Consider the following 19,997-nt stretch of genomic DNA (forward strand, 5'->3'; position numbering starts at 1 on the left):
TGTTCTTTTTACGTCTCTTTGGTATGTCTTTGTATTACAGTTTTGAAGTTAGATACTAAAGACCTTGGAATCAAAGCTTAAAGCTATAAGAGAAGAAAAAAAGACAAAGCAAAAAAAAAAAAAAAAAAAAAAGAAGAAAAAAGAGAGAAAAAGAAACAAAAGAGAGAATTATTTTTTATTTTTTTTAAGAGACTTTCCATTTTTTTTTTGTAATTATTATTTTATTTATTTTTTTTCTTTTCTTTGGACTGGACAATCGGGACATTATTTTATTTATTTTTTTAAACCCTACGGAAGGGTACCCTTAAATACAAACTGTTTGTAGGGAAGGACGACGATTACTATATCGTCTCGGCCCCTCGGGTTCGTACACGGCATAGGAGTCGTGGTCCGAGTCGACGACAACGGTTCATCGCCCGTCTGGTACGGGAGGTAAGTCCAATCGAAACACCCGCGAATCTCCTGCAAGCGGGTTACTGTCTGCCTTAAGGTGATAATTGTTTGAGGACGAACCAAACTGTTTTTAAATTCCTAGTAAAGGGCAAGGCTTGGCCAATACAAGATAAGGGTTCGGATTTGATCACCGCTCCCTTCTTGCCCGCCTTAGGAAAACGAAACCTAACGCGAACCCAAGCTTAAAACTTGACTAGAACGAGACTGATAGAGTAACGCGCTTATTAGGAAAAAATTTCGAAGGATATTGGTTACTTTCTTAAGCACACCTTGAAGTTCATAATGGTTTCTGTGAGTTGAATGCGTGACTGCGCCGCCTTGTGATAGCGGTGAGGCCTTGGGTATCAAAGCTCCACTGAGCTTCCCTCGCCTCAATTCAACTTACTTTGACTCGGATTGATTCCAGAGGGGTTTGCTTAAATTGTAACGAATTCCCCTTCGAGAGATAGAAGCAAGTCTAGAAACAATATAAGTGGATCCATCATGATTTTTGTTTGCTAAAATTTATAGGTTTGATTTGGTCGAGTCAGCCTTGTTTGTGATTGTGTAGAATTCCTTTGTAGTTTGTGTTTCCTCGGTGATGAATCCTTTTCAGGAGACGCCACCTGAGATGACGTTACGAGAATATATGTCTATAAATTCTCGTTATCAAGAGACGTCTTCGGAAATGACTCTTGGTGAATATATGCGTGGGCAGCGATATATGGATACTCCAACTTTTATTGAGGAATCACCTCTAACGATCTATGAGAAATATTATAAACATAGACCATGTAGTTGGGAACAAAGCTTGAGAATTCGTGAATATAAAAAATTATATTGTCATGATGATGAGGAGGAGGATGGTGATGATGATTATAATGATATTTCTAGTTCAAATCCAAATAATTTTAATAATTATTTACCTATTCAAAAGGACGAGGATTTGACTAGAAATACCCCCGTTTTAGACGATGATTACGAAACCGATGATGGTTTAGAGGAAAGAGTCTACCCTGAGAATACTGTTTTAGAATCTAGAGATTTAGAAACACTAGTCTTAGAAGATGATAAACTCGTAGAAATGAGTGAGGATGAACCCAACTTAGAAGAATCTATTGACCATTTCCAGGAATCTGATGACCTAGAAATTAGTGAAGTTGTGACTAGTCTTTCTAGAGACATAGAAAACTCTAAGTTTGGGGGTGATTATCATTCTCCGTGTGCTTTAACTCTTAAGTACCCTCCTGTAGGACTTGACATTTGTGCCTCAACCATCTTACAAGATTATCTTCATACACGTTTTCCCGAACCTAATGATGTCCAGAAAAAAGCTCAGTTCTTAGAAACCCATCCTCTGGTTGATGTGGTTAACCCAGGCTATGATACCAAGATTGACTTTGTTTTCCCACCAAAAACTTTTCAACCAATTGTAGGAACTTTTGATTTTAAGATGTGTCGGTTATTAAGTTTTGAGACTAAACCTAATCACTTTAGGATATTAGGGTCGACACATTTTCTTAAGGAAGACCACCTCTTTCACTGTGGTCAACTATGTAAGTCATATCTGATTGACTTAGAGGATCCGCAATTATTTAGGTTATTACTTCGTGATTCTAAGTTCGTATTTGAGTTTTTACAGACTCTAAGACCTAGTGATTCGGATCCCATCTATGAAGAAACGCAGCCAATGAAAATATTCTATTTAGACCCTTTCATAGAACCTGAGCCTGAACCGCATTTAGCGATAGTTTTCAGGAAACTAGGTGGTAGGCTTTGAAAAGTATATAAAATGAAGCGCAGAAAAACGCGGGCCTACAGTAATACCGCAAGTGCACGGTCGTCGGTTGTAGCTCGTGCAAGTACGGGTCGATCCACAGAGATCGGGAGTGTTTGGAGTGTTTCTAGCTATTTTGGGCTCCTAAATTGCTATTGTTGGGCTTTGAATACCCTTTGAGTAAATTGGGTTGAACTGAGCTTGGGCTCAGAAATGTGGACTATGGGCTTTGGTTTCAGTGAACTGATTTGAGCTTTGGGCTCAACAGTTCAACTGTGAATTGGGCTTAACAGTTCACTTGTGAATTGGGCTTAACAGTTCACTTGTGACTTGGGCTTGGTAGTGAACTAGGCTTTGGCCTTAACTGGGCTTCAGAGGCTTTTGGGAGTGAAGTGAGCTTTGGAGCAGCAGCAGCAGTAGGCAGGAAAAGGCAGCTGCACAAGCAGAGAAGGGAGGCAGCAGCAATAGTGCTGCACAGCAGCTGCAGGGAAAAAGCAACAACAACAGCAGCTGTAGGGGAAGGGAAAACAATGCAGCAAGGGTTGCAGCAGCAGCTGCAGCAGTAGAAGAAAAAGGCAGCAATGCAGCAGCAGCACAAGGAGTGGTAAACAGTGGCTCTAGGCCAAATTGGAAGCAAACCAGAGAACAAAAGATTGGCAAAAACAGCAAAGACTAAACAGATTAAAAACTAAACAGCAACAAAACAGTGAACAAAAACAAAACAAAATGGAGCAAAGTGAAAGTGACACAAAGGCAATTAGCCTAAGGCAGGGGGAATGGTGAAGCTAACATGGAGCAAAACTAAGGCAAGAATACAGGCATACTAAAAGAATGGGAAGAGAATTAGCTTGCTATGAGCACTAATTTCTCCCAATGCTCAATCAACAGTGCAACCTAAGCATACACAAATAGAATGGCAAGATAATCAGCTTGCTATGAGCACTGATTTCTTCCATTGCACAATCAGTTCAATGCTTCAAAGGTATCTAGCCTAGCATTCCATCAAACTAACAGCAAGTTTAACATAAAAGGAGCATTAACAAATTAACAGGATCATCAACAGGATATGAAAATAAACACATTAACAGAAACATAAACAGGAATTACTTTAACCTAACATGATAAACTAACACTAACAGGGAGCAACAGGATTAACAGTAACATCAACAGAACATAGTAGACATGAACATAACTGAAATTGAAGCAGGAAATTGAAATTGAAAATTAAACATAAACCCTAAATTGATTTTGAAATTAAAAATTTACAAACTAAAATTAAACCTAATTGGTAACTTGGCTAGTCCAAGAACACCCTTCACTCGTTCTACACCATGAGCTATTTATACTACAAAAGCCCCAATAATTTCCAAACCCTAAAATTAAAATTAGGTATTTAAATTCCGAAATTGCTCACCAAATCCGCTGAATTGGTGGTGACCCATGCCTCTTTTCTTCTCTCTCGGTCCTTCTCTGCCTCCAATTGCGTCAATTTCTCCCTAATTCGAGATGTTTTATCAACCCTCACCTAGGTCAGTTGGTGAGAGGAGTTAAAGCAACTCGGCTAGGGGGATGGTGTGGTGTCGGGTGATTAGGGCTGCACAAAACCGAACCATAACCGAAACCGAAACCGAAAACCGAAATTTTTTAACCGAACCGAACCATAACCATATTCCTGTGGTTCATTTATGGTTGTCAGTTTCAGATAACCGACAGTATCGGTTTCGGTTTAGGTTTTGAAATAAAACCGAACCAATAACCAATTGGTTAACCGATTAATAGTGACCGTAGGATTAAATGATTTTAGGCCGTTGATGGGGATATTTAACCCTAATAAGTAATAACTTACATCGCTCTTCTCTTCTTTCATAGATATCATATTATCAGAAAGCTTTCCCACAGACAGTTCCACTTCCAACTTCACTCGACTCGACTGATTTTTGGCAGCTGTGCTTATGATTTGTAGAGGAAATTGGTTCAGGAAGCTCTTTCTCGTGATTCTTCTGGTGCTGTTCAATCCAACTTCTCTTTGATTACTCCTACTTCTGGTGTCTTTCAGGTTCAATCCAACCTTTATTCTTGATTTACAGGGATCTCTGCAAGTAGTTTGGTTGTGAATCTTGTGATTGTTGTCATGTTCATATTTATGTGATTGTTGTCATGTTTATGATTTTAATTATGATATCAGGGTTTGTAAAATTGAAAAAAATTGGGGATTTCAAATGTAAAATTGGTCATTTAGGTTGATTTACATAAATTAGGGAAGGTAAATCAGAATACATAAATTAGGGTTTGTCAATTATTCTTAAATATATGTGAAATTGAATTATAAAATGAGTAATTAGTGATGGGTTTGTTCTTAATTTAAGAATAGAGAATTGTATAGGGTTTCTTTTAATTTCTTCTTAAGTTAGGGTTTTTGTGAATTGAATCAGAAAGTTGATTAGTAATGGGTAGAAAGAATCAGAAAGTTGATTAGTAATGGGTAGAAAGAATAAGTCTCCATGTGAAAATGACTATTTTTGTGCCTATATACGGTTAATTTAGAAGAATGCAGAGAGTTAGAATTTTAAGATTTGTAATTCTTAACATTTTTGTAATCACCCCATACAACCAAAAATTGGGGTTTTGCTTAAATGTATGGTTTAAATTAAATGTATGGTTTATCACATTGCAGACTTGCCTTTTGACAATGCGAGGAGGATCCAGTTCAACACCTACTGCCTCTGTTTCTTCTAATAAGCGGCCACCTCGACCTCCACCTAATGCAAGTTCAGATGGAGGTGCAAATTCAGCTGGAGGTGCAAGTGCTGCTAAAGATGCTAGTGTTGCTGGAGATGCTAGTGCAGATGGAGATGCAACTGAAGCTGTCATAAAAGTGACAGAAACACATAGCAATAAGCGTAAAACCCCTGAAGATGCAACTGAAGATGACACAGAAGTGAGTCAAGTGACAGAACCAAAGGGAAAGAAACGTTCTGATGTGTGGAACCAAAGGGAAAGAAACGTTACTCAATCTTCTGGGGTTACTGATGATGAAGATTCTGCATATGCTAGTCTAATAGCAGAGAGAGCAAGAGAAGATGAGGAGGATGACAATGTTGAGGGGAAAACTGAGTTGGAGTTATATTTAGAGGAGAAACGTGAACCAAGAATTAGCCCTAGCGGTGTTCAGTTTGAAATTTTAGGTTGGTGGAGGACTAATAGTACAAGGTATCCTGTATTATCACATATGGCGAGAGATATACTAGCCATACCAGTCTCTTCTGTTGCCTCAGAATCTGCCTTTAGTACTGGAAGGCGAGTTATTGATTCATATCGAAGTTCACTGCTGCCTAAGACTGTTGAGGCGTTGATTTGCACGCAAAGCTGGTTACAGACACCGGTTGATCTTGATCCAAACACCTTAGGAACTGATGATGCTGAAGATGTTTCAGGTATTTTCTCTACTCACTTTTGTAAAATTCTGATTTGTTATTTTCTGTACTCACTGTTTGTCACTTATTGATGTAATTTCTTGCAGAATTTTTAGGTTCTCTTGCAACTTCTAAGTTCATCCGCATTGACATAGATGATGATGAAGAAGAAGAAGATTCAACTTTGTTATCGTGAAGTTGATTATAAATGATTTAACGGGTTAGCGGTAAGTTTCTCTAGTTTGTAGTTTTATTAGCAGTTGATATTTTTTTAGATAAAACTTAGATTTGTTTAAGCATATGAATAGCCAAGTAGAAACAATGAACTGTCAATAATGTGAGTACTCTCCTTTACGCCAAATAGCTTAAACTCATGCCATTGCCTTTGAAGGTAGATCATCTTAGTCAACTGTTATGAATGTTCAGGGCTTACTTTACTTGTAACTTCATATCATAGTACAATTCCATTGTAGTTTCATTGGTTGAGGTGATAATGCAACATTAAAATTAGAAATGCATATTCCAGAAAAAGGATCATCCTCAATTCCAGCTAAACGAATGCTTATTGTTTAGTGCTTCTCTACCATAGCGGTTGCTAATCTTGATGTTCTTAGTTACATTATGTACCATTGCACTGATCATGATTGAGAAATTCATATTTAACTCGAGTTTGTGTATGTGCAGGTTACCATTACAACCTCCTGTGGAATACCCAATTTCTACACATGCAAAGTGTATTCACTGTAACAAACTATTTCCTGTCGACCCTTTTAGGAATGAACTTATGATGTGTAGTCAGTTATGAACTTATGATTATGATTTTTTGATGTTTTTTCATTTTTGTTATTAAGGAGAAACTAGACTCTTTAAAATTTAATGTTTCTATCAATATGTATTGGAAGTTGGAACATTTGATGTATTTGAAACTTGAGTGACAGGTTCAGAAAAATTTGCCTGTCATTTTTGTGAGACTGACAGATATAAAAAATTTCAGTGGTTAACCAAAAACCGAATGGTTTTATACAAAACCGAGTTGGAACCGAACCGAGAAAAACCGAACTACCCAAATGGTTTCATTGGTTTTCATTATTGGAAACCGAGTAGTTCGGTTTCGGTTTAATTTTTTCAAAAAACCGATGAAAACCGAACCATGTGCAGCCCTACGGGTGATGATGGTGAAGAAGTGATGGCGCTGCAGAGGTGAGGTGGTAGAGATGGTGGAGCAGGTGGTACGGTGGAGCAGTTGTGGAGTTGGTGGTGGAGCAGTTGCAGAGGAGAAGGAAGGAAGAAGTCGATGGAAAGAAGGAGGGGAGTGTTTGGCGATGGGTATAGGGTTAGGTCGCTAGGGTGTGAGGCGGGTTCAACGATTTTTGATGTTTCGCGAAGCTGGACCGATGGATGGGAAGATGGTAGGTGGATCTGACGGCGATGCGGAGGCAGGCGATGAGCGACCGTCGGTTGAAGAGATACGACGAAACGAACGGTACTTGATGGAGTTAGGTACTGTAGTGTAAGGCGGAGATATCAAACTTCGATGCACAGCAAGGGAGCGACCGTCGGATGCTCCTGAGAACTGATCTGACGGCTGAAGACGCAAGCGGGTATGGATTTGGGTTTTAGGCTTTTGGGTATAGAATATGGGTTTGGGAAATGAGTTTGGGCTTGGAAAACCTTGAGCCCACTTCTTCTTTAAGAGCAACTTTTCTTCTTGAGCCCATTTCCAGCTTTTTGGACGTGCGCTCCATTCTTTGCGGCTTCCTTGCGTAATTTCTCCCGGCTTTTCACCACTTTTCTGCTTTTTTGCTCCGCAACTCATCCAATCTTTATTTATTACCTAAAAATGCAAAATTAAGTAAGAAAAATATTTATTCTTGAAAACAATGAAAATACAGAATATGGGATAAAATGTAGAATTAATGCATAAAAGATGAGTTAAATGCCAACAAAAAGGGATAAATATATACAATATTTGGCACTCATCAAATACCCCCAAACCTGAATTTTACTTGTCCTCAAGTAAAACAAAACTAAGGAAATCCTAACTATACCACTGTCGCTGGTCTCTCGAATGCATTTAGCGTATGCACTAAGCCTTTTAAACCACTAAGTGTCCCTAGTGGACGAGTTGAAGTCTCGTGAAGGTTTGCTTAGAACGTACCTACAAAGTTCTAGGTCAAAATATAAGCTCAGATTCCATCAAATGTGACATGTGCAAAACAGTTTAAGCTCACAGCAAAATGGAGATGTCAATCTAGCTATCAAAGGCACAATCCTAGCACTGATAACAAAAAAAGACATGTGATAAGAGTGTAAAGTGTATCTACACATGTGTAAAGAAAGATCTGAAGTTATGACTACTAATCACCAAGAGATAGTTTCTCAGGCTAAGAACTGAGGTCGAAATCTAGCTAGCTGTCCGGACTTTACGAGAATTGTGAATGAGTTGGAGGTATTTCACAATTACTCGCGTTGTACATCAATGGCATACACCCTCCTTGCTTATTACAATAAAACAACAAAATGACTATTTACATGACTCTTATTTACATTGACTATTCTCTTTTTATTTTTGGAACAAGATAGAATGGAATTGATAAATACTTGATGATTTTTTTTTTTGGTATTTTTCTGATATTTTTTCTCTTTTTTTTTTTTTTTTTTTTTCTCTTTTTTTTTTTTTTTTTTTTAAAACAAAGAAACACCTTTGATACATAACAAAAAGAAACAAAAGATTACATGACACTTTGCAAGAGGTAGCCCTTTTTGATGCACCCAGTTAAATTCGATGGTTGTTTTTCTTAATGTAACCTCCACCTTCTATCCCAACCAACCAAAGAACAAGCTAGTCAAGTTTCGTTCAGTATTCTAAAGTGATTGGCAATCGTAACTTCCTATCAAACACCTTGAAGATCGAGGCCATACATGTATTGGTAGATCGTGCGCGTGCAAATTTCTTATCACTATGTGAATTGTGCTAGAATCAGGGTGCCTAAATATCTAGACTAAGACTCCTAATAATTATACATATTTGCACAAGAGTCAACATTTCAAGGTAAATGAGCTCCATTTTTATGATTTTTCTAATTTTTTAATTTTTTTGAATTTGATTTTTCAATTTTTTTGGAATTTTTCAATTTTTTCAAAAAAGAAGAAGGAGTTCGTTTTCAATTATGGCAAATTATCATGGTATCTACTCTATACCCCCAAACCTAAACTAAACATTGTCCTCAATGTTTCAAAATATGGAAAGAATTAAAATGCAACATATGGAAAGGGACATGCTGAGTAGAGTAAAAGGAGAGAGAATACCCGATTTCGGCGAAAGCTGAATTAAAACTCCGTTATTCAGGGCAAAAATCCAACATATTTCAGCCGAGATCATATTGGATTAGCAAAATATATACAAAAGGAAATTTAACTAACACATTATCTACAAGAAGATTTGGTTTTTTTTTTTTTTTTTTTTAAGAAAGAAAATAAAATGAAGAAAATAAAATGAAGAAAATAAAATTTGGTTTTTTTTTTTTTTTTTTTTTTTTTTTTTTTTTGAAAAAGAAAATAAAATTTGGTTTTTGAATGGGAGCAAGCCCACTGTGCAAGCCTTTTGTGTTTGCTTTGGCTCCGCTTGGTTGAAAATTTTGGTGGAACTGAGTCCAAAATCTCGGCCTAGAATTTGGGTACTCGGCCCACTAACGAGTTCAACTAGCGTGGTCGGTTACAAGCTCAGCTGGGTTTAAAAACCCAGAATACAAAATACAAGTCCAAATTAAACAAGCTCAAAAATTAAATACAAGCCCACAAATTAAACAAACAAGCCCACAAATAAATTATTACAAACCCAACAGAAAATAAGAGAAGCCCAAAAATTGGCTTTAATATTACATGCCCACAATTAAAAATTGGAAGCCCACAATTCGGGTTCTCTTAAATGGGTTACCTTTTAAGCACAGCCCAGCTGCTCTGATATTGTTGCAAAAACCCAGTTGGGTTTTGGTTCTTTTCCTTGGTGGCGTCCCAGCAGAGAAAAACAGGTTCAGAACAGCAGGTCCAACAGCAAATGAAGTGAAGCAGATGCAGATGCAAATGCTATGCAATGAAATGCAAAAATAGCTAATAAAAAAACAAGAAAAACACAGCACCAATCCCCGGCGACGGCGCCAAAAACTTGGTAGGCTTCTAAAAGGTCCTAAAAATGATCCCCGGCAGCGGCGCCAAAAACTTGGTAGGCTTTGAAAAGTATATAAAATGAAGCGCAGAAAAACGCGGGCCTACAGTAATACCGCAAGTGCACGGTCGTCGGTTGTAGCTCGTGCAAGTACGGGTCGATCCACAGAGATCGGGAGTGTTTGGAGTGTTTCTAGCTATTTTGGGCTCCTAAATTGCTATTGTTGGGCTTTGAATACCCTTTGAGTAAATTGGGTTGAACTGAGCTTGGGCTCAGAAATGTGGACTATGGGCTTTGGTTTCAGTGAACTGATTTGAGCTTTGGGCTCAACAGTTCAACTGTGAATTGGGCTTAACAGTTCACTTGTGAATTGGGCTTAACAGTTCACTTGTGACTTGGGCTTGGTAGTGAACTAGGCTTTGGCCTTAACTGGGCTTCAGAGGCTTTTGGGAGTGAAGTGAGCTTTGGAGCAGCAGCAGCAGTAGGCAGGAAAAGGCAGCTGCACAAGCAGAGAAGGGAGGCAGCAGCAATAGTGCTGCACAACAGCTGCAGGGAAAAAGCAACAACAACAGCAGCTGTAGGGGAAGGGAAAACAATGCAGCAAGGGTTGCAGCAGCAGCTGCAGCAGTAGAAGAAAAAGGCAGCAATGCAGCAGCAGCACAAGGAGTGGTAAACAGTGGCTCTAGGCCAAATTGGAAGCAAACCAGAGACAAAAAGATTGGCAAAAACAGCAAAGACTAAACAGATTAAAAACTAAACAGCAACAAAACAGTGAACAAAAACAAAACAAAATGGAGCAAAGTGAAAGTGACACAAAGGCAATTAGCCTAAGGCAGGGGGAATGGTGAAGCTAACATGGAGCAAAACTAAGGCAAGAATACAGGCATACTAAAAGAATGGGAAGAGAATTAGCTTGCTATGAGCACTAATTTCTCCCAATGCTCAATCAACAGTGCAACCTAAGCATACACAAATAGAATGGCAAGATAATCAGCTTGCTATGAGCACTGATTTCTTCCATTGCACAATCAGTTCAATGCTTCAAAGGTATCTAGCCTAGCATTCCATCAAACTAACAGCAAGTTTAACATAAAAGGAGCATTAACAAATTAACAGGATCATCAACAGGATATGAAAATAAACACATTAACAGAAACATAAACAGGAATTACTTTAACCTAACATGATAAACTAACACTAACAGGGAGCAACAGGATTAACAGTAACATCAACAGAACATAGTAGACATGAACATAACTGAAATTGAAGCAGGAAATTGAAATTGAAAATTAAACATAAACCCTAAATTGATTTTGAAATTAAAAATTTACAAACTAAAATTAAACCTAATTGGTAACTTGGCTAGTCCAACACCCTTCACTCGTTCTACACCATGAGCTATTTATAGCATACAAATACCCAATTTTTTCAAACCCTAAAATTAGAAATTAGGGTTTTTCAATTCCCAAAATTTTTCACCTAAACTTTGAATTGACGTCGACCCATGTCTCTTTTCTTCTCTCTCGGTCCTTCTCTGCCTCCAATTGCGTCAATTGCTCCCTAATTCGAGGTGTTTTATCAACCCTCACCTAGGTCAGTTGGTGAGAGGAGTTAAAGCAACTCGGCTAGGGGGATGGTGTGGTGTCGGGTGATGATGGTGAAGAAGTGATGGCGCTGCAGAGGTGAGGTGGTAGAGATGGTGGAGCAGGTGGTACGGTGGAGCAGTTGTGGAGTTGGTGGTGGAGCAGTTGCAGAGGAGAAGGAAGGAAGAAGTCGATGGAAAGAAGGAGGGGAGTGTTTGGCGATGGGTATAGGGTTAGGTCGCTAGGGTGTGAGGCGGGTTCAACGATTTTTGATGTTTCGCGAAGCTGGACCGATGGATGGGAAGATGGTAGGTGGATCTGACGGCGATGCGGAGGCAGGCGATGAGCGACCGTCGGTTGAAGAGATACGACGAAACGAACGGTACTTGATGGAGTTAGGTACTGTAGTGTAAGGCGGAGATATCAAACTTCGATGCACAGCAAGGGAGCGACCGTCGGATGCTCCTGAGAACTGATCTGACGGCTGAAGACGCAAGCGGGTATGGATTTGGGTTTTAGGCTTTTGGGTATAGAATATGGGTTTGGGAAATGAGTTTGGGCTTGGAAAACCTTGAGCCCACTTCTTCTTTAAGAGCAACTTTCTTCTTCTTGAGCCCATTTCCAGCTTTTTGGACGTGCGCTCCATTCTTTGCGGCTTCCTTGCGTAATTTCTCCCGGCTTTTCACCACTTTTCTGCTCTTTTTGCTCCGCAACTCATCCAATCTTTATTTATTACCTAAAAATGCAAAATTAAGTAAGAAAAATATTTATTCTTGAAAACAATGAAAATACAGAATATGGGATAAAATGTAGAATTAATGCATAAAAGATGAGTTAAATGCCAACAAAAAGGGATAAATATATACAATATTTGGCACTCATCACTAGGTAAGGGCATGCTTTTCTTGTCCATTTTCTTGGTTCACTGCAGTTTCCTATGGTCATCTCTTTTTGGTTTTGAATACCCACAGTTATTTTGACTGTTACTTTATGGTTCGAGTTGACCAATCCTTTTCCAAGTCTGGCTGAAGACTTTAAACTTAGCACTTCTTGGGAGGTATCCCATGCTCATGCAACACGGTAATATCTTTCCTTAACTCTTTCGCTTCAAATGGTAACAGTTTCTCCTTGTTCATGCTTTTAGTTTCATCTTTAGAACATTGAGGACAATGTTAGATTTAAGTTTGGGGGTATGGGAGAAACTTTTTAGTTGCAATAAATAAACTCCATAGCCTAGAAATTTATGCGTATTGAGGTAGACACTAACTAATCTAAGTGGATGGAAGCATGTTGGTTGTAGGAGTTGAGGAACCAATCTGATTAGATGGAAACATCTAGAAGAGTCTATTCATAAAAGCACAGAGTTCAGGTGTTAGAAATAACATGATAGTTTCACCATATTTCGTTGAGTCCTTTTCACTTCTATTTTGATTTATTTTTTTCATTTTAAACTATGTTTCTCTAAGTGATTAGGTGGGGCACACGACTCAAGTTGTTACCACTGCTATGTTTTAAAGATTTTTCGTAGTTGTAGTAATGAGGTTCAAACTCTCGGACTTGTGAAGGATAATTTTTTTAGAAAATAAATATATATACAAATATTGACAAATTGGTAGAGAGTTACTGGGACTAAGGACTTGGCCAATTCTCATGCATATGGTACATTTTATTTATCCTTAACAATTATCGCTCAAAACATAAAATGTAAGGACTCTTATTTTGCCAATATAGATTCTCAGAATATTAGTTATAAATCGCAAGCATGGGACATCAAACATTTAAGCAAGCATGCCGCATCAAATAAAATGATAACTAATTAATCAAAATCATTTTTTAATTTTAAATCAATGCAAAAGTCATAAAAAGAATAAATTAATTTTACCAGAATGACGAAAATCGCCTCCTCCGTTGTCCCAATGTTGGGTTTAGCTCATCATGGTGAAATACCTCTCAAAATATTTTATTAAGATCAATTGGTGTTTACAATAAAGAGAAGAAGAGAAAATGGTGTGAAACTGTAATCTGCGACGCACAAAAGGCGTCCAGAATAAACGATAAAATCCAACTGCTGTTGTCGCTATGGTTCTAAGACCCACACCTACGACCCACGAGCCGCTGTCGTTGTCACTATTGAAGAACAATGGTTTATGAGAGTCTGTTCTTCGTGTTCTTCATCTTCATCAGCAGCATAAAACAGCAGCAGGAAGCTTGTTGTTCATGGTGATTTCTTGCTCCTCAGTTCTCCTCAAGCCCCCAAACTCTCGACAACCTTTCTCTGACCTCCAAGGACTCTATTTAAACCCGAAGCATGCATCGAATCTCCTCCATAACTCCAAAAATCCTCGGCAGTGAAAGAAAATATTTTCGGATATTTTCTTTCCTGTTTTAGATTTTCACGCGTTTTCTCTGGTCCAGCACGCTCCAATTCGACTTATTCACGCCTCAACACTCTTCCAACGCCAGCAGAACTCCCCCATGCACACAAGAACTTCAATTTTGCTCGCGTTACAGTCCACGTGCTCTGTTTTGGGTATGTGAATCATACCGAAAATTCCAGCCAAAATTTGATCGATCATGTCACCCATACTATGTTCCTTAACCTATATCACATCTCTATACCAAATTTCAGCCATTGAATCGAACCATAACCCCTTCATTTTGACGATCGAAATTCTGCCAGAACTGTTTAGAAATTTCCCGCCAAAATCGTTTCAAATGGGGAAGAAACTGGTAGCCCCCTATCCAGAGTAGGGGTGCGAATAGCAGCTGTCTTGGGGGTGACCTGGGTGTGCCCCTTAGTAATTAGGTTACCCCTTATCCAAAAGCGAGAGTCCGAATAACACTTGTCCTCCGGGTGCCAAAATCAACTTTTCGAGCCGAATTTTCCAAAAATGTTTAATTCCTAAAAATACATAAAAACACAATATTAGTACAAAAATAGAGTTCCAACAATACGGACATTGAGGACAAATTAGACACAAAAATGTGTCTATCAAATACCCCCAAACTTATTATTTGCTAGTCCTCGAGCAAAAATAAATCTAGAAAATAAAAAGACCGAGTTATAAACTCGGGAGGGTTTACCAGAGGTGTACCCACAAAACCAATACTCCAGACCCTAGCTATCTACAACGAACCTTGGAAGGCACTAAAGAATCTCCTTGGTTGGCATACTTATTGACTACAAGAGGAAGTACCCTGATGCGAAATTCCAATTGATGTACACGAGTTTGCACTCAAGCATACTAAAATTCATATATAAGTGACAGAGCTCTACTCAGATAGTTGCACTATGGACATCATATTCGGAGTCAAACTAATCACATGGAAAGATTAAGAGATGGATATAGAAAAACATAGATGGTTTTGATGTTTAATAAGTGAACGGCGTTTCCCATATCTGTCTGAAGGCCTCCGCCAAAATGAACCTATCCTAATGGATTGAGATACTAGTATGACTAATATCAACACACTGGCATGTACAAGGGTACCAGTGGTCGATAACCTAACTCTAGTTCAACACAACTGGCATATACAAGGGTACCAGTGGTCGACTTTATTGAATTTATTCCTTTTGGTCAAATGGTCTGGTCTCAAATTTTTTTATTTTTTTATTTTTTTTTTGGTAACTACCATTTTTTTTCATGGTTTCTCAATCACTCTAATTCACCCTAGCATTGGTAACAACTTGAATCGTGGGCCCCACCTATCACTTAGAGAAACATAGTTTAAAAACAAAATAAAAATAGAAGTGAAAAGGACTCAACGAGATATGGTGCAACTATCATGTTATTTCTAACACCTGAACTCTGTGCTTTTATGAATAGACTCTTCTAGATGTTTCCATCTAATCAGATTGGTTCCTCAACTCCTACAACCAACATGCTTCCATCCACTTAGATTAGTTAGTGTCTACCTCAATACGCATAAATTTCTAGGCTATGGAGTTTATTTATTGCAACTAAAAAGTTTCTCCCATACCCCCAAACTTAAATTTAACATTGTCCTCAATGTTCTAAAGATGAAACTAAAAGCATGAACAAGGAGAAACTGTTACCATTTGAAGCGAAAGAGTTAAGGAAAGATATTACCGTGTTGCATGAGCATGGGATACCTCCCAAGAAGTGCTAAGTTTAAAGTCTTCAGCCAGACTTGGAAAAGGATTGGTCAACTCGAACCATAAAGTAACAGTCGAAATAACTGTGGGTCTTCAAAACCAAAAAGAGCTGACCATAGGAAACTGCAGTGAACCAAGAAAATGGACAAGAAAAGCATGCCCTTACCTAGTTTCCTGAAAACTATCGCTAAATGCGGTTCAGGCTCAGGTTCTATGAAAGGGTCTAAATAGAATATTTTCATTGGCTGCGTTTCTTCATAGATGGGATCCGAATCACTAGGTCTTAGAGTCTGTAAAAACTCAAATACGAACTTAGAATCACGAAGTAACAACCTAAATAATTGCGGATCCTCTAAGTCAATCAGATATGACTTACATAGTTGACCACAGTGAGAGTAATGGTCATTCTTAAGCAAATGCGTCGATTCTAATTTCCTAAGGCATTTAGGTTTAGTCTCACAACTTAATATTCGACACATTTGAAATCTATATGTTCCCACATTTGGAAGAAAACTTTTTGGTGGGAAAACAAAGTCAATCTTGGTATCATAGCCTGGGTTAACCACATCAACCAGAGGATGGGTTTCTAACAACTGAGCTTCTTTCTGGACATCATTAGGTTCGGGAAAACGTGTATGAAGATAATCTTGTAAGATGGTTTAGGCACAAATGTCAAGTCCTACAGGAGGGTACTTAAGAGTTAAAGCACACGGATAATGATAATCACCCCCAAACTTAGAATTTTCTATGTCTCTAGAAAGACTAGTCACAACTTCCCTAATTTCTAGGTCATCAGATTCCTGGAAATGGTCAATAGATTCTTCTAAGTTGGGTTCATCCTCACTCATTTCTACGAGTTTATCATCTTCTAAGACTAGTGTTTCTGAATCGCTAGATTCTAAAACAGTATTCTCAGGGTAGACTCTTTCCTCTAAACCATCATCTGTTTCGTAATCATCGTCTAAAACGGGGGTATTTCTAGTCAAATCCTCGTCCTTTTGAATAGGTAAATAATTATTAAAATTATTTGGATTTGAACTAGAAATATCATTATAATCATCATCACCATCCTACTCCTCATCATCATCACAATATAATTTTTGATATTCACGAATTCTCAAGCTTTGTTCCCAACTACATGGTCTATGTTTATAATATTTCTCATAGATCGTTAGAGGTGATTCCTCAATAAAAGTTGGAGTATCCATATATCGCTGCCCACGCATATATTCACCAAGAGTCATTTCCGAAGACGTCTCTTGATAACGAGAATTTCTAGACATATATTCTCGTAACGTCATCTCAGGTGGCGTCTCCTGAAAAGTATTCATCACCGAGGAATCACAAACTACAAAGGAATTCTACACAATCACAAACAAGGCTGACTCGACCAAATCAAACCTATAAATTCTAGCAAAAAAAAAGCATGATGGCTCCACTTAGATTGTTTCTAGACTTGATTCTATCTCTCGAAGGGGAATTCGTTACAGTTTGAGCAACCCCTCTGGATCAATCCGAGCTAATGTGAGATTCCTTTGTCCGGACCAGTTAGACCAATCGGAATAAGTATTTTTTTTTTATAGTAACTCAATCACTCTAATTCACCCTAGCAGTGGTAACAAATTGAATCGTGTGCCCCACCTAATCACTTAGAGAAACATAGTTTAAAATGAAAAAATAAATAAAAATAGAAGTGAAAAGGACTCAACGAAATATGGTGAAACTATCATGTTATTTCTAACACCTGAACTCTGTGCTTTTATGAATAGACTCTTCTAGATGTTTCCATCTAATCAGATTGGTTCCTCAACTCCTACAACCAACATGCTTCCATCCACTTAGATTAGTTAGTGCCTACCTCAATACGCATAAATTTCTAGGCTCTGGAGTTTATTTATATCAACTAAAAAGTTTCTCCCACTCCTCGAGCAGCAGCAGAAGCAGAACCAGAATCTCTGCAACTTCAATTTTCTTGCTCTGTAGTGATCTAAACCTCTCCCAATACTCTCTAAACTTTCCAGCCTTTCCCAAACTGTTTTGCCTTGTATTTATAGTGAATTGGAGCCAAAAATCCGACCATTGATTGCATATATACTCCATTTAATCCAAATATTCTCGGCTGCCAATAATAATGAAAATTTCAACTTTTAATCCCATGCACGCGTTAACTTTGATCCTGCACGCTCCCAAATGTCTTATTCACGCCTCAACACTCTTCCAACGCCAGCAGAACTCCCCCATGCACACAAGAACTTCAATTTTGCTCGTGTTACAGTACACGTGCTCTGTTTTGGGTGTGTGAATCATACCGAAAATTCCAGCCAAATTTGATCGATCATGTCACCCATACTATGTTCCTTAACCTATATCACATCTCTATACCAAATTTCAGCCATTGATTCGACCCATAACCTCTTCATTTTGATGATCGAAATTCTGCCAGAACTGTTTAGAAATTTCCCGCCAAAATCGTTTAAAATGGGGAAGAAACTGGTAGCCCCCTATCCAGAGTAGGGGTGCGAATAGCAGTTGCCTTGGGGGTGACCTGGGGGTTCCCCTTAGTAATTAGGTTACCCCTTATCAAAAAGCGAGAGTCCGAATAACACTTGTCCTCCGGGTGCCAAAATCAACTTTTCGAGCCGAATTTTCCAAAAATTTGTATTTCCTAAAAATACATAAAAACACAATATTAGTAAAAAAATAGAGTTCCAACAATACGGACATTGAGGACAAATTAGACACAAAAATGTGTCTATCAGGTCCCACATGCTTTTCCCAGTTTTATGTGATTTTATGTATTTTTCTTTGATTTAAGGGAAATTCCATGAAACTGGAGAGTTTGGCAAAATTAGGGAACTTCCATGAGATGAGAGACATAAATTAAAATATAAAATAGGAAATGCGAGTGTGGGACCGGCAATGGCCGTGGCATGGACGGCGGGCCAATAGCGCGAGTCCCAAGGCACTCTTCCCAATTTTATGTAATTTTGATGATTTTAGATAATTTTCATAAAATCAAAGGGATTTGTTGAAAACCAAGATATTTTGTTGAAATCAGGGAGTTTACATGAAATCAGGAAACAAAACACCAAATAATAATAAAATAATGGGCGAGTGGGACCGGCTAGGGCATGGCCGGCCGGCTAGAGCCCGGTCCCACAAGTTTTCCTAATTTTTTAATATTTTTCATGATTTTAGAGAAAATACATGAAATTAGGTAATTTTAGGGAAAATTCATAAAATCAAGGAATTTTCATAATTTGAGAAGGAATAATAAAATAATGGGAGTGAGGTGTGGGACCGGCCACGGCCAAGGCATGACCGGCTAGCCGGTGGTCTCGCGACACCGTTCCCTAATTTTATTATTTTTGATAAAATCATGTGATTTAGATAAAAATACATGAAATTAGGTAATTTTCATGATTTTAGGGAAAATTCATAAAATCAAGGAATTTTCATAATTTGAGAAGGAAAAATAAAATAATGGGACGTGAGGTGTGGGACCGGCCACGACCAAGACATGGCCGGCTGGTGCTCGGGACTAGTCACGGCATGACTGGCCGGCTGGTGAGCCTAGTCTCCTGGTGCTTTTGCTTAATATTTTATTATTATTTTCCCTTCCTATTTTGCATAGGTTCCTCGTTCGTTCGTATTTTTGAAATGCTCGTTCGTGCATTCAAAATGTTGGTCTGTGCATTATCCGCTAATTACACTTGCACCATTTTTGTCAGGGCTTATTCGATGCTCAGATGTCTGTTTCGTTAAATATTTATTACTAACCTGTGGAATTCTGCTGGGAAGAACCACAGATTGAAGTAACGAAATATAACGAGGAATTGTAGAGTATTGCTGGATATTCAGGCGATTAATTGACGACTCATAGAATATTGTTGGATATTCATACGATGGCTCGTAGAATATTACCGGATATTCAGAAGATTTAAGATAATTAATTGATGGCTCTATACCAGAAGGGCTTCCTGTCTAGGAGCATTAATTATCTGAGGGTTGAGCAATATGAACTTGAAGGAGTGTCATATTCCTCTTGCATAGTCGGGTAAAACCTGGTTACATCCCGAAGACGTTGTCGCTCTATACTAGCAGACATGTTGTTTAGGAGCCGCCCAATCTTTCGATTCTATACAGTATGAGATGTGTCGTGGCCTCAGCTGAGAGACTACATATCTTCATCTTCCTTGAGAGACTTTCTCCATCAGAGGTGGCATGAGATTTCATGCATAGAGACATGAGTCTCGATACTCATCCGATTGCCGGATCCGGAGTAATTACTGAAATTGCTCAGTATTCATGAGATGTGTCGTGGCCTCAGCTGAGAAACTACACATCTACATGTACTCTGAGAAACGGCCTTCTCAGTCAGAGATTTTATGGCATGAGCTTTCATGCTTTGATGAGAGACAAGAACCTCAATACTCATCCGGTTACCGAATCTGGAGTATAGTTTTACAATTCTACCCTTTGTCGAAAATCCCCCATCTACATTAAGTTC

General features: G+C 38.4%; 1 protein-coding gene across 1 annotated transcript; it reads left to right on the top strand.

Annotated features, from left to right (window-relative positions):
* Window positions 1–3,807: 3,807 nt before the first annotated feature.
* Window positions 3,808–6,776, top strand: LOC113312158. Its single transcript, XM_026560911.1, has 4 exons — window positions 3,808–4,265; window positions 4,884–5,643; window positions 5,730–5,849; window positions 6,307–6,776. Exons 2-3 carry the CDS (start codon window positions 4,899–4,901, stop codon window positions 5,816–5,818), a joined length of 834 nt encoding a protein of 277 aa, XP_026416696.1. The 5' UTR covers window positions 3,808–4,265; window positions 4,884–4,898; the 3' UTR covers window positions 5,819–5,849; window positions 6,307–6,776.
* The last annotated feature ends 13,221 nt before the right edge of the window (window positions 6,777–19,997 follow it).

The sequence above is a fragment of the Papaver somniferum genome, chromosome 9 (assembly GCF_003573695.1).
Source record: "Papaver somniferum cultivar HN1 chromosome 9, ASM357369v1, whole genome shotgun sequence".
In the NCBI taxonomy this organism is placed as follows: domain Eukaryota; kingdom Viridiplantae; phylum Streptophyta; class Magnoliopsida; order Ranunculales; family Papaveraceae; genus Papaver; species Papaver somniferum.